At 53.1% G+C, this 13,146-nt stretch overlaps 1 protein-coding gene across 1 annotated transcript; it reads right to left on the reverse strand.

Moving 5' to 3' along the window:
• Nucleotides 1-11,228: 11,228 nt before the first annotated feature.
• On the reverse strand, nt 11,229-12,161 carry LOC136570452 (olfactory receptor 14J1-like). Its single transcript, XM_066570923.1, has one exon. The coding sequence runs from the start codon at nt 12,159-12,161 to the stop codon at nt 11,229-11,231; it is 933 nt and encodes a 310-aa protein (XP_066427020.1).
• Between the last annotated feature and the right edge of the window lie 985 nt (nt 12,162-13,146).

The raw sequence follows: 13,146 nt of genomic DNA on the forward strand, positions 1-13,146 counted from the left end.
AATTAATAAAATGATAATTATATTATTCTGATAGTATTATTCAAATTAATTACCTAATTTGTATATTTATATTAAAAAATCTATACACTTTTAGCAACCAAGAAAATTATTGCTCATTGGTTCTAAGTAACACAATTCCCTTCATTAATTCATTAAGCTCTATTGGGTATTTATTTCTTCCTCTTTATGGTAACTAATATTCTTTGTAGACCTTTTGCCATCATTTTTATCATCTTTTTTTTCGCATATGGTCAAGAGGAGGCACTTTGGGGTCCATGGAGACATTTCTGGGGCTCATTTGGAGCAATTTTGGGTCTGGGGAGGGAATTCAGAGAGAACTTGAGGGTCTGGAGGACACTTGGGGAAGCCAGGTGGGCACTTGGACGGGGCACTCAGGGATTCTGAGGGACAGTTCGGGGTCCGGGACAGCACTTGGGGGTCCAGGGGGGCCCTTTGAGGTCAGGGAGGGGGATTTGGGGCCCTTCGGGGTCCGGGAGGGCCCTTGGGGGGCTGGAACGGGGCTCTCTAGGGCGCGGGGGCTGATGGGAGTTGTAGGCGCGGGTCTAATACGGTTTAACGGGGCCGCGGAGCATCACGGGAGTTCGAGGCGCAGCTGCAATGGCTCTCCGAGAGTCGCGGGGCATGACGGGAGATAAAGTCCCGGCTGGAATAGCGCTGGACGTGCGCCGCGGAGCATGATGGGAGCTGTAGTCCTGGAAGTGGTTGGAACGCGGCGTTTGGGGGTCCGGGAAGGCTCTTGGGGGACACTTTTGCGTCCAAGCCGTGACTTGAGGTCCTCGGGGGAACGTAAACGGCTCGGGAATCCGTGAGGGGGAGTTCGGGGAGCTCTAACCGGGCTCTTTAGGGCGCGGAAACGGCAGGAGTTTTAGGCGCGGGACTGTGTTCTGAGGGGCTCTGGGGCCACGGGGGATAAGAGGAGACGAATTCCCAGAAGTGGCTGTATCGGGCATCTGTGGGGTTGGGAGCACTCAGGGGAACTGGGGACGCCTTTGTGGGCTCCCAGATAGGCACTGAGGGGGCACTGAGGGATCCTGGAGGGTCTAGGGGACACTTATGGGACAGATGGGGGCGGATCCCGGGGTTCTGTGGAGCGCGGGGCATGACGGGCGTTGCAGTCCCGGCTGCAATGGGGCTGTATCCGGCCGCGGGGCATGATGGGAGTTGTAGGCAAAGGAAAATATGGCAGCCATCTAGGCACCGCCCCCAAGCCCTGATCTCTGGCTCTGATTGGCTGTGAGTGGTGATGGGCGGAAGCCTCGGCAAATGAGAGGCGGCGGAGGCGGGAACAGCCTCTCCATTCTCTCCCAGTACAGCCCAGTTCATCCCCAGTACTACCCCAGTACAACCCCAGTAAAACCCCAGTGCCCCTCTGATCCTTTCCAATACACACCAGTCCCTCCCAAAACACCAGAGTCCATTCCCATTCCCTCCAGTTCCACCCAATTTCAAACACAGGGTGCCCCTGTGTCCCCAGTCTTCCCCACAATGTTCCCAGTGTTCCCCAGTATGTCCCAGTCCTCCCCAGTGTTTCCAAGGACAGTTTAATTTCTCACAGTGGCCGTGGCAGCCAAACCCAGCAGTGGGGTCAGAGCAGTGCCCATGGCCACAGCCCCTTGCAGTGGCCCAGTGCAGCTTGGGCTGATGATCCACCCTCACAGCTGGCCCAGGGCAGCTCTGCAGTGGCTTTGGTGGCACCTGGGGCTGGCACACACCTGAGCAGTGTGTCTGTTTGCAGTGGGGAAACTCAGGAGTTTCAGATTGCTTCAAAAAACCCCAAAAAGAGAAAACCCCTCTTAGGCTGAGTGCAGCCAGCTCTCCAGGCACAGCAGGTCCCAGGGCAGTGAGGACAGACAGGATGGGTCTGGGGAATGTGGAGCAAGGTTGTCCACACTGGGTCAGAGCTCCAGGCACAGCTTTTGTGAGCAGGCCAGAGCTGCTGAGGAGAGACCCTGGGTCAATATCAATCACAGAATGCTGCAATCGTCTCTACTCTAAAGAGAAAGAAAATAAAATACATCGTTTAAAATAGGAATGTCTGTTTCTGATAAGTTTTTTGAAATCTTTCTCCATCACTGGACTAGGAAAAATTTAATGACTCTCTCAGAGCTTTGGTGTTGTTTACATCAGACTCAATCCCTGAGAGTGTCTTCAAAAAACCTCTCAAGAACTCAAACTTAAATTGAAACTGCAAAGTTTCTTGAAGTTTTAATGGATCCCACTGAGGGACACGACTGAGAAAATGTCCCCAGGTTCCAGTTAGAGCAGAACACTGTAGGCAATGATGACAGCTGGGGACAAACAAGGCCAAGGTGTCTCTGGTGCTGAGCAAAGCTGGATGTGTTTGAGGAATGCCAAGGGCCAAGGCCTGAGCCCCAGGGCCTGGCCAGGCAGATCCTGTCCCTCCCTCCTTGCTCAGGGCTCTTGCCAGGATGGGCTCTGGCATGTGGGGATGTGCAATGCCAAGGGCAGGAGCATGGGGCGGCCCCTGCCAGGCTGCTGAGCAGGGACAAGGAGGCCATGAGGCCCCAGGCCTGAGGGGTCACTTATCTCCTGCTCCTGCCTCAGGCCCAGGCCCAGCAGCCATGGCCAAAGTGCTGCCCAGGTTGGCTCTGGCAGGGCTGTCTTGCAGCTGCTGCCCATGCCTGTGCCCTGTGCAGCCCAGGCTGTCCTACGGTGTCCCTGCCCTGCGCCTCTGTCCCTGCAGGCTGTCGGCATCCCCCGCCTGCCCCACCTGGCTGGGCCCTTCCTTTGCTGGCAGCTCTGCCTCCTGCCTGCCTCTGCCTGCCCACACAAAGCCTTGTGCTGATACCAAAAGGGTTCATTCCATTTTTACCCTGCCTGGGAACTTTCAGCACAGGAACAAGGCATGCAGGGGCTGCTTTCCCTGCAAGGATGCTTGGAAGAGAAGAAGAAGGTATCTGGCTCAAGGGTGCTGGGGTAGAGAAAACAAGGAGTGAATCTGGGAACTTGGGGTGGGTTTTATGGAAATGGGTAAGTTGTAATTCGTATTTAGCCACTGTGTATAAGCAACACACTGGTAGAATTACATGTCCTAATAAGGTTAGCAGTTATTCCATGTTGGACCTTAGGCCTGAATAAATGATACCCTCTGAAACAACAAATTAGTGTTATGGAGTCTTATTCTGATATTTTGGACATTTGGTGACAGCAGAGGCTGACAGAACCAAGGAGTCAGCTGTGACACTGTGGAACCCCATGGAACAAAGGGTCCCTGGTGATGCAGTGGAACCCCATGGAACCAAAAGTCCATTGTATCAGAGCAAGGCCTCATGGAACCAAGGAGAGCATTGCTGACAGTGTGGAAGTTCATGGAGCTGTGGGGTCATTGTGACAGTGTGGGGCTGCATGGAACCAATGGTCCATTGGGACACTGCAGAACCTTCTGGAATCAAGGGGATCATGTTATGCTCCGGAACCTCATGGAACAAAGGATCCATGGTGACACTGCAGTGCTCAGAGCATTGTTGACAGTGTGAAAGCTCCTGGAACCAAAAGTCCACTGTGACACAGCAAGGCCTCCTGGAACCAAGGGTCCCTTGTGGCTCTGTGGGGCTTCCCAGAACCAAGGAGACCATTTGGACACTGTGGGGCCTCATGGAACCACCTGGCACTGTGACACAGCGGGGCCACATGGAGCCAAGGGGCCACTGAGACACTGAGGAACCCCATGGAACCAAAGGTCCATTGTTACACTGTGGGGCCCTGTGGAACCAATGGGACCATGGTGACACCGTGGTGCTCCATGGAACCAAGGGGCCATTCTGATTCTGCTTTGCCTCATGGAGCCAAGGGGCCACCATGACACTGCAGGGCCTTATGGAACTAAGGCAGCCTTGTGACACTGCGGGGCCCTTGGAACCAAGGGTCCATTGGGAGATTGCAGGGCCTCATGGAACCATGGAGACCATTAGGAACCTTCAGAACCCATTGGAACCGAGGAACCATTGTGACTCTAGAGGGCCTCATGAAATCAAGGGGACAACAGTGACACTGTGGGGCTCCATGGGACAAAGGGGCCATTCTGACACTGTGGAACTGAGGAGACCATTGCTATGCTACGGGACATCATGGAACCAAGGAGGCCATTGTGACACAGCAAGGCCTCATGGAACCAAGGGCACAATAGTGACACTGTGGGGCTCCATGGGACCAAGGGGGCATTCTTAAAGTGCAGAACCAAGGAGGCCATTGTGACACTATGGAGCATCATGGAACCACAGGTCCATTTTGACACAGCATGGCTGCATGAAACCATGGAGGCCATTTTCACACTTTGAGGCCTGGTGAAACCAAAGGGCACCTGTGGCACTTTGTGTCTCCATGGAATCAAGGAGTCCATTGTGACACTATGAGGCCCTGTTGGGCCAAATGGCAATTGTGGCCCTGTGTGGCACCATGGAACCAAGGGACCATTGTGACCCTACAGGGCCCCATGGAGCTAAGGATTCATGGAACAATGTGGGACTCATGGAACCAAAGGTCCATTGTGAGGTTGTGACACCCCATGAAATACAGGACACCATTTTGACATGGCAGGGTCTCATTGAACAAGGGTCCATTGTGATACAGCGGTACCAAGGGGAGCACTGTGACACTGCTGGGCCTCATGGAAGCAAGGGGGGACAATTGTGATACTACAGGGCCCAATGGAAGCAAGGGGCCAGTGTGACACAGCTGGGCCTCATGCAGCCAAGAGGCCACTGGGATCCTGAGGAACCCAAAAGAACCAAGAGGCCATTGTGACACTCTGCAGCCTCATGAAACCAAGGAGGCCATTGTGCCATTGTGCAGCTCCATGGAACCAAGGAAACCGTTTTAACACTGCAAGGCCTCATGGAAGCAAGGGACCATTGTGACACTGCAGAGCCCAATGGAAGCAAGAGGCCAGTGTGACACAGCAGAGCCTCGTGTAGCCAAGGATCTAATGTGACACCAGCATTTTGAAACTGTGGGGCCCTGTGGATCCAAGGGAACAGGGAACAGGTCTGGTTGGCTTGGCCTGACTGGCTGAACTGCCCTTGGCATGTTGAGGGTCTGTTCCCCATGTGCCCCTGAAACACTGGGGCTCTGGGCTTTCCTTCCTGTGGGAATGAACTGGCCTTCTCCTCCAGGTGCTCATGTCTAAAATCAGGATTCTGTTCCCAAAATTCTGTAAATCTGAGATACAGAATCCAAGATATTTATTTGGTTGCTCCTAGATGAAATCTGCCAGAACAGACAGCTCAGGCTGGCCTTGGCCTCTGGTGGCTGCTGTTCATCAGCCCCTGAAACACTGGGGCTCTGTGCTTTCCTTCATGTGGAGATCATGGTAACAAAAAAAAATTAGGGCATCAAGGAACCAAGGGGCAATTGTGACACTGTGGGGACCCCATGGAATCAAGGCAATCATTGTGGCACTGTTGGGCTGCATGGTTCCAAGGGGCCAGTGTGAAACAGCACTATGGAAAAGAACCACCCACCTTTCCAGGTGCCCACAGCCAAAATTGATACTCCCCCTGAAAAATTCCCTATCTGCAAGATTCTCCCAGACAAAAGCTGCCAGGACAGAGAGCTCTGGCTGGCCTTGGCTTCTGGTGGTCACCTCTCATCTCAAGGAAGCCCTGAGGAAAGAATTTGAACAGGTTTGACTACTGGAACATCAATGAGTCTCTCCTCCTCTGAAAAATTCAGATGCTCTCCTGATCATTTGAGTCTTTATTTCCTCATTGTGTATTATGCATTAAATAATATTTTCAGTTACATAATATTATTCTTCTCACTCTATCGGTGTTATCTGACACAAAACACCTCCTCTACATATGGATCCAGGTCACCTGTAAAGGCAAACACAAGAAAGAATTCAGCAGGAATGATTTGTCTCTGCTCCCATCTGTCCCATCTCCTCTGGAGCTGGAGGTGCAGCCCCAGCACTGGGCAGGGCTCAGGGCTCACAAGCTCAGCTCCCACCCAGAGAACTTGCAGAGCCTGGGCTGCTCTTCTTGGCCCCCGCACGCTCAGCCAGGCTGAGATGGACACTGATGGTTTCTGGGCCAGGCTCTCTGAGCCCAGCCCAGCTCCCTGCAAGCTCTGCCAGCTGCCCTGAGCTCTGGGCAGCACCAAGGGCCTCTCTGAGCCCAGCCCAGCCCAGCCGGCTCTGGCCCCACAGCTCTGCTCAGGCCAGGCTGCTCTGGGCACTGGCCCACGGCCTCAGCCCCTGCCAAGGGCACAGCAGCAGCTGCAGCTGCCACAGGACTCAGCCCCACCATGGGGGAAGGTGCCTGGCCAAGGGAAAGGAGGCTCCCTGGGTGCCCTGCTCTCCTCTGCAGGAGATGCTGAGAGCTCTGCAGCCCCTGCTGCCATCCCATCTGCCCAGGGCAGCGCAAGAGCCCCGGCCTTGGGGCCCTCAAGAGCTGCTCCTGCTCCAGGCCCAGGGCCCATCCCAGAGCTGGGCCAGCCACAAAGCTGTGCCCATTTCTGCTCATTCCTGCTCTGATCAGGATGGATCCTCAGCACCTTGGAGGTTGGTGATGAACTTTACTTTTGCAGAGGCTTCTTCTTTCTTGAGCTCTTCAGTTCAGGAATTCAGTGACAAAGGCTCATAAACATTTATTCAAAACACCCAAACAAGACAAGCCCATGGGAATAATTCAAGTCTTGAATTCTTTTGTGGTTAATTAGAGATATTTCAGATGTGTATTCAAACTGAATCTACTAAATTGAAAAGAATGAAGAGAGAATTGCTTTGTCCTATTTAGTTTTCTTTCCCTGTTTATAGATTGCTATCAGCAATCCTCATTTGACATTGATCCCCAGCCCCTCCTAATGCAGTTTGAACAGATATGAAAATTAAGACCCTCCATGGCTGACAATCAATCAGACTTTGTCCCTACCCCCTCCCCACCATTTCCCCCATCCAACCCCTGGCACTCAGAGCAGCTGAGGAATGGAGTCACATCCCGGGGTGTCCCCAGGTCTCAGGATTGGGGCCAGGTCAGTGAAATCTCTTTATTGCTGATCTGGACAAGGCCATGGAGGGCACCTTCCGTCAGTTCCCAGGTGAGCCCAAGCTGGGTGGCAGTGTGGCTGTGCTGGAGGGCAGGAAGCTCTGCAGAGGGATCTGGCCAGGCTGGAGCCATGGGCCCAGGACAATGGGATGAGGTTCACCAAGGCCAGGGGCCAAGTCCTGCCCTGGGCTCACAACCACCCCAAATCCCTGGCTGTGCCCTGCCCCTGATCCCCACAGCCTGCCCTGTTTCCTTCATCCCTGCATTGCCAGGGACTCTCTGGGACAAGGGAGCTCTGCTCTGGGGATGGAGGGAGGTGCAGGTGCCACCGCTGGAGTGGGAACCAGAACTCACCAGGTTTGTGTCCTTTGGGGGTCAGGAACTGGTGGGACTCAGAGGCACAGGAAGTTTCTCTTCATGGCCAACAGACCATGGTTGAACAGGACACAATTCAGTAACAATCACGCTCTTCCCTGAGCCATGTGCAATGTCCCAGCAGCCTCTGACATGTCCACCATCCACAAGTGATTTCCATACTAAAATTAATTTTAGAAAAATATGGTTCTGTGATAGATATAAACACATTTAAACTCTTGTATCACAATGCCCATCCTCGAGTGGGGATAAAACAGCCTGAACAATTCCCATTTTTTTAAGCTGTCAGTGGTGGATGGAGAATGGGGTCAGGCTGCTTTTGGTGTTGAGGAAATGCTGAAACCTGCCTGACTCATTTCATCTCCTCCTGTCCTGGTTGATCTCCCCTCTTTTTCCCCTTCCACCCATTGGCTTTTGTCTCCCCCCAGGCCCCCCAGTGAAGAGCCTGGCTCTGAGTTCTCCATCCCCTCCTCGCTGGCACTGCCAGGCTGGGATGAGGAGCCCCTCAGCCTTCCCTGCTCTGGGCTGGACAAGCCCAGCTCCCTCAGCCTCTGCTCACAGCCCAAGGGCTCCAGCCCCACCTTGGAGGCCCTTCCCAGACCCTGCTCCAGCTGCCAGACATCTTTCCTGCCCTGGCAACCCAACCCAGGCCACAGTGACCTGGATAATCCCCGTCCTTGATGTCCTGGTCACACAGCCCAGCCCCTTGTCCCTGAGTCAGGTTTTGGGGTGGATCCTGTGGAACATCCTTGGGGGAGGCTGCAGCTCCAGGTGGACCGGAGAGATACCAGGGGACAGGGACCCTGCTGGGCATGAACAGCTTTGGACTTCTCGGGGGAAACTGTGAGTGGGGTCAGGGGCAGAGTGACCAACCCAGTGACCTGACACAGCCCTCCTGTGATGTCACAGCCTGCTCTGTGATGTCATAGCTTATTCTCTGATATCGCTATGCTGGTCTTTGATGCCACAACCCACTCTGTGAAGCCACACAGCCCTCCTGTGATGTCACACAGCCACCCCTCCCCCTGTGATGTCACAGCCTGCTCTGTGATGTCACAACCCATTTTCTAATGTCACACAGCTGGTCTCTGATGTCACAGTCAACACTGTGATGTCATAGTCTGCTCTGTGATGTCAGTCCTCTGCCCTGCGATGTCACAGCTGGCTCTGTGATGTCACAGAGACATCACCAGGTGAGCACACACAATGCTTGTTCTTCAAAACCCCAGGCCTATGGAAACCACACAATGCCCATTGTGTGAGAAGGGTAACTGAAATTCACCAGCCTCAGTGTCCTGCCAGCTCAGCCAGGCCCACTGGAACATTGGGGTCCACGAGCACCAGGGACCACCAGAGACCCCCAGGACAGAAGAACACATGGATAAAGGGGAGGGGAAATGAGTTAATGGTCTTGGGGAAATGATTATCATATGCATCACAGTGAATGCAGCCGCGACAAACCTCTCTGGTTCCCTGACTTTAGGGCGAGGGTGGCGAAAATGAAAAGGAGTGGATTCGATGGAGTTGTCTAAAAAGAACTTTAATAACAGGGTGAAAAACAACAAATGTGGAGAAGACGACCACAGTATGAGGGACAGGATCCAAAGACCTGAGACAAAGGGGAAACAACAATATATACACTTGGGGGTGGAACACTCTAGAACAACAACCATCTATGGTAAACAGGTAACCAATAGCGGAGCAGAAGTGGGACAACTTAGCATAACAACACCAAAGGCTTCTGGGGGAACTCTCAAGCTCACCCCAAGATAAACAAATGATTCTCAGGGCTTGAAGCTCACGCTCAATGCTTTTGGGGTAAAATCCAGTTGAGTCTGAGTCACAGCTGGGCCAACTCCACACATACATATGTTTAGTCTGGGACAATCAATGAATATGTGTGCAAAATACAGAATGTAAACAAAAACTTTCCTGTACTCAGCATGCACAGATTTGGGAGGAGCTATCCCCCTGTGCATCTGGCCAAATAAAGAATGCTGCTTCTTAATGCTACATTGGTGTTAAGGAGTTTTTATTTTACTGCATTTTTGGTAACAATCCCACCCCCAAGGAAAGCTCTGTCTGCTGCTGTTCACAAACAGAGAAGGGCTGGTGGGAGATGTGGTGGTTGGAGGCTGCCTGGGGCACAGCCAGCATGAAATAATCGAGTTTTCAATATCCTGTGAAGGAAGGAAGGGCATCAACAAAACGTCCACCCTGGAATCAGGAAGGGCAGACCTTGGCCTATTCAGGATGCAGATTTGGAGAGTACTGAATCAGGTACTGATTTTTTAAAGGGAAGCAGACGTTAAAAACAAAGGTGTCCAGGAAGGATGGACACACCTCAAGAAAGGAATCTTAAAGGGGAAGGAGCAGACTCTGTGCCAAAGTTTAACCAGAGAGGAAAATGACTGTCCTGGCTGGGCATGAGCTTTTTGTGGGAACTCAGAAAAAGTAGGTCAGGCAGCTCAGGAAGTGTTTAAGGATGTTGTGGGGTCATGCAGAAAGAAAAGTAGAGAGATGAAAGCTCAATTAGAGCTTCACCTGGCCACTTCTGTAAAAAGTAATAAAGAAAAGTTTTTATAAATAAACTAATAGCAAAAGGAGGAATAAGGAGAATCTCTAGTCAATAGTGGATGCAGTGGGGAACAGAGTAACTAAAGATAAGGAAAAGGCTGAGCTGCTTAACACCTTGTGTATCTCAATTTTCAACAATAAGACAGGTTGTCCTCAGGACAAGTGTTCTCCTGAGCTGTAGATTGGCACAGGGAGCAGAACAGCCCCCCTGTAATCCAGGAGGAAGCAGCTGGGGACCTGCTGAGCCACTCAGATGCTCACAGGTGTCTCTGGGAGCAGATGGGATCCATCCCAGGGGGATGAAAGAGCTGTGGATGAGCTCCCCAAGCTGCTCTCCATCATTTACCATCAGTGCTGGCTCAGCAGGGAGGTCTCAGAGCACTGGAGGTGCCAATGTGAGCCCATCCCCAAGAAGGGCTGGAAGGAGGAGCTGGGGAACTCCAGGCCTGTCAGCCTGACCTGGGTGCCCGGCAAGGTTATGGAACAGATCACCTTGAGTGCCATCACAGGGCACCCACAGGATGGCCCAGGGATCAGAGCCAGCCAGCGTGGATTTCAATGTCTGCACTGCTGATCTGCATGAGGGGACTGAGTCCAGCATCAGCAAATCTGCAGATGACACCAAGCTGGGTGTGAGTGTGGATCTGCTGGAGGGTAGGAGGGCTCTGCAGAGGGACCTGGACAGGCTGGATCCAGGGCCCAAATCCAACAAGGTGAGGTTGAACAAGACCAAGTGCTGGGTGCTGCACTTTGGCCACAACAACCCCTGCAGCGCTACAGGCTGGGGACAGAGTGGCTGGAGAGCGGCCAGGCAGAAAGGGACCTGGGGGCACTGATGGACAGCAGGCTGGACATGAGCCAGCAGTGTGCCCAGGTGGGCAAGAAGGCCAATGGCTCCTGGCCTGCATCAGGAATGGTGTGGCCAGCATGACCAGTCCTGATCTGCCCCAGCTCTGCACACAGACATTGCTGCTGCAGCTCCAGGGAAGGCAACAAAAGGGGCTCTCAGGTGAAAACTTTCCTGGGAGATGCATAAGTTCATTGAAAGCCACTGAGAGCACAGCTCCTTATTGACACCGTTTGGGGCCATAGCAAGAGACAAAAAACAAGAAATGTCACAAACAATGGTTCTGTTTGTGAACAAGATTAATATACTACAACAAAGGTAAAAAACACCCACAACCAAAAAAAAGAAAAGGAATTATTACAGATGACTTATATTACAATGACTTCAAAAAATTGGCAAGTAGTTTAATGTTTCTGAAACTGTCCAGTCATCAGTGTCCGCACTGCAGCCTTGAGCTTCTGCTTCCTCAGGCTGTAGATGAGGGGATTCAGGGCTGGAGGCACCACCGAGTACAGAATGGACACTCCTAGATCCAGGGATGGGGAGGAGATGGAGGGGGGCTTCAGGTACGCAAAAAATGAGGTGCTGAGGAAGAGGGAGACCACGGCCAGGTGAGGGAGGCAGGTGGAAAAGGCTTTGTGCCGTCCCTGCTCACAGGGGATCCTCAGCACAGCCCTGAAGATCTGCACATAGGAGAAAACAATGAACACAAAACAGCCAAAAGCTAAACAGACACCAACCAATGAAATCCAATTTTTTCTGAAGGTGGAGTGTGAGCAGGAGAGCTTGAGGATGTGTGGGATTTCACAGAAGAACTGTCCCAGGGCATTGCCATGGCACAGGGGCAGGGAAAATGCATTGGCTGTGTGCAGCAGAGCATGGAGAAAGGCACTGGCCCAGGCAGCTGCTGCCATGTGGGCACAAGCTCTGCTGCCCAGCAGGGTCCCGTAGTGCAGGGGTTTGCAGATGGACACGTAGCGGTCGTAGCACATGACGGTCAGGAGGAAATACTCTGCTGCAATGAAAAAGGCAAAGAAGAAAACCTGTGCAGCACATGCTGAGTAGGAGATGGTGCTGGTGTCCCAGAGGGAATTGTGCATGGCTTTGGGGACAGTGGTGCAGATGGAGCCCAGGTCGCTGAGGGCCAGGATGAGCAGGAAGAAGAACATGGGCGTGTGCAGGTGGTGGCCGCAGGCTACGGCGCTGATGATGAGGCCGTTGCCCAGGAGGGCAGCCAGGGAGATGCCCAGCAAGAGGCAGAAGTGCAGGAGCTGCAGCTGCCGCGTGTCTGCCAATGCCAGCAGGAGGAAGTGCCTGATGGAGCTGCTGTTGGACATTCCTTCACTCTGGCCATGGTGGACTGTTGAAACAAGACATTGAAAAGCTCTTTGAGTCAATCCTATGGAGTTATTTTAGGAATTCCCTTAAAACTACTTCTCTACCTGCGCGGAAACCTCACTCAGCCTTTTTATATTTGTGCTTAGCTTTATGCTCCTGAGTTCCTGCCTCATCTTCAGCATTGCTCTCAGCCTGAACCCCAGGGAAGACCAGAAGGAAAACAGGGCTCCCTGTGTCTCAGTGCAGTCAGACCTGCTGGTCCCCAGCCAGGTGCCCTTTGCCCATTTCACCTCCCTCTATTTCAGAGTGATCGAACATAAAACAAGCTTGAAAACTAAAGTGGCATTTTTAAAGACTCCAGCTTTAAAGTCAGCTTCTCTAAGCCCTTCTCTCTTTCCCTGTGCATCTGAACAGGAACGGATACCAAGGGTCGGTCTGGCTCTCTGCTGCCTGGAGTTGTGCCTGCTGGGAGCTGTTTCTCTCTATCCAAGCCTTGTCCCAGCCAGTGCTGCCAGAGCACAGCCCAGCCCTGGGGGCTCAGCTCTGCCCTGCAGACCCCTCCCAGCACAGGGCACTGCCCAGGGGCATCTCCCTGGCAGCAGGGCCTTAAGGGCAGGCCAGACAAACAGAGATGCTGCAAGCCAAGGTGCTGCTGCTGCTGTCTGTAGGGAGAGGAGGCTGAGGAGGCACTTTCTGAGGGAGATCTCAGGCCCATCTGCTGATGCCCAGGCTGACAGTGCAGGAGGCTCAGTGACACAGCCAAAGCTGACAGCCCCTTTCCCTTCCCTTTAGGAGAAAGCTGAGAGCAGCCCTGGCCATGCAGCACCATCTCCAGAGCAGGAGGAATCTGCCCTGATGGGGGCGGCTCCTTGCACCTGGAACTTCTCCCCTGCAGCGTCCATGGGGAGCTGCCAGGCAGGCTGAGAGCTGCCCCTGGCAGGTGGCACATGCCCTGGGCTGGCCAAGAGCCATGAGGGCTGCAGG

This window comes from Molothrus aeneus, unplaced genomic scaffold, assembly GCF_037042795.1.
Source record: "Molothrus aeneus isolate 106 unplaced genomic scaffold, BPBGC_Maene_1.0 scaffold_34, whole genome shotgun sequence".
NCBI lineage: Eukaryota > Metazoa > Chordata > Aves > Passeriformes > Icteridae > Molothrus > Molothrus aeneus.

Coding starts and splice junctions, on each gene's coding strand:
- LOC136570452 (XM_066570923.1), bottom strand. CDS start 12,161: ATGTCCAACAGCAGCTCCATCAGGCACTTCCTCCTGCTGGCATTGGCA.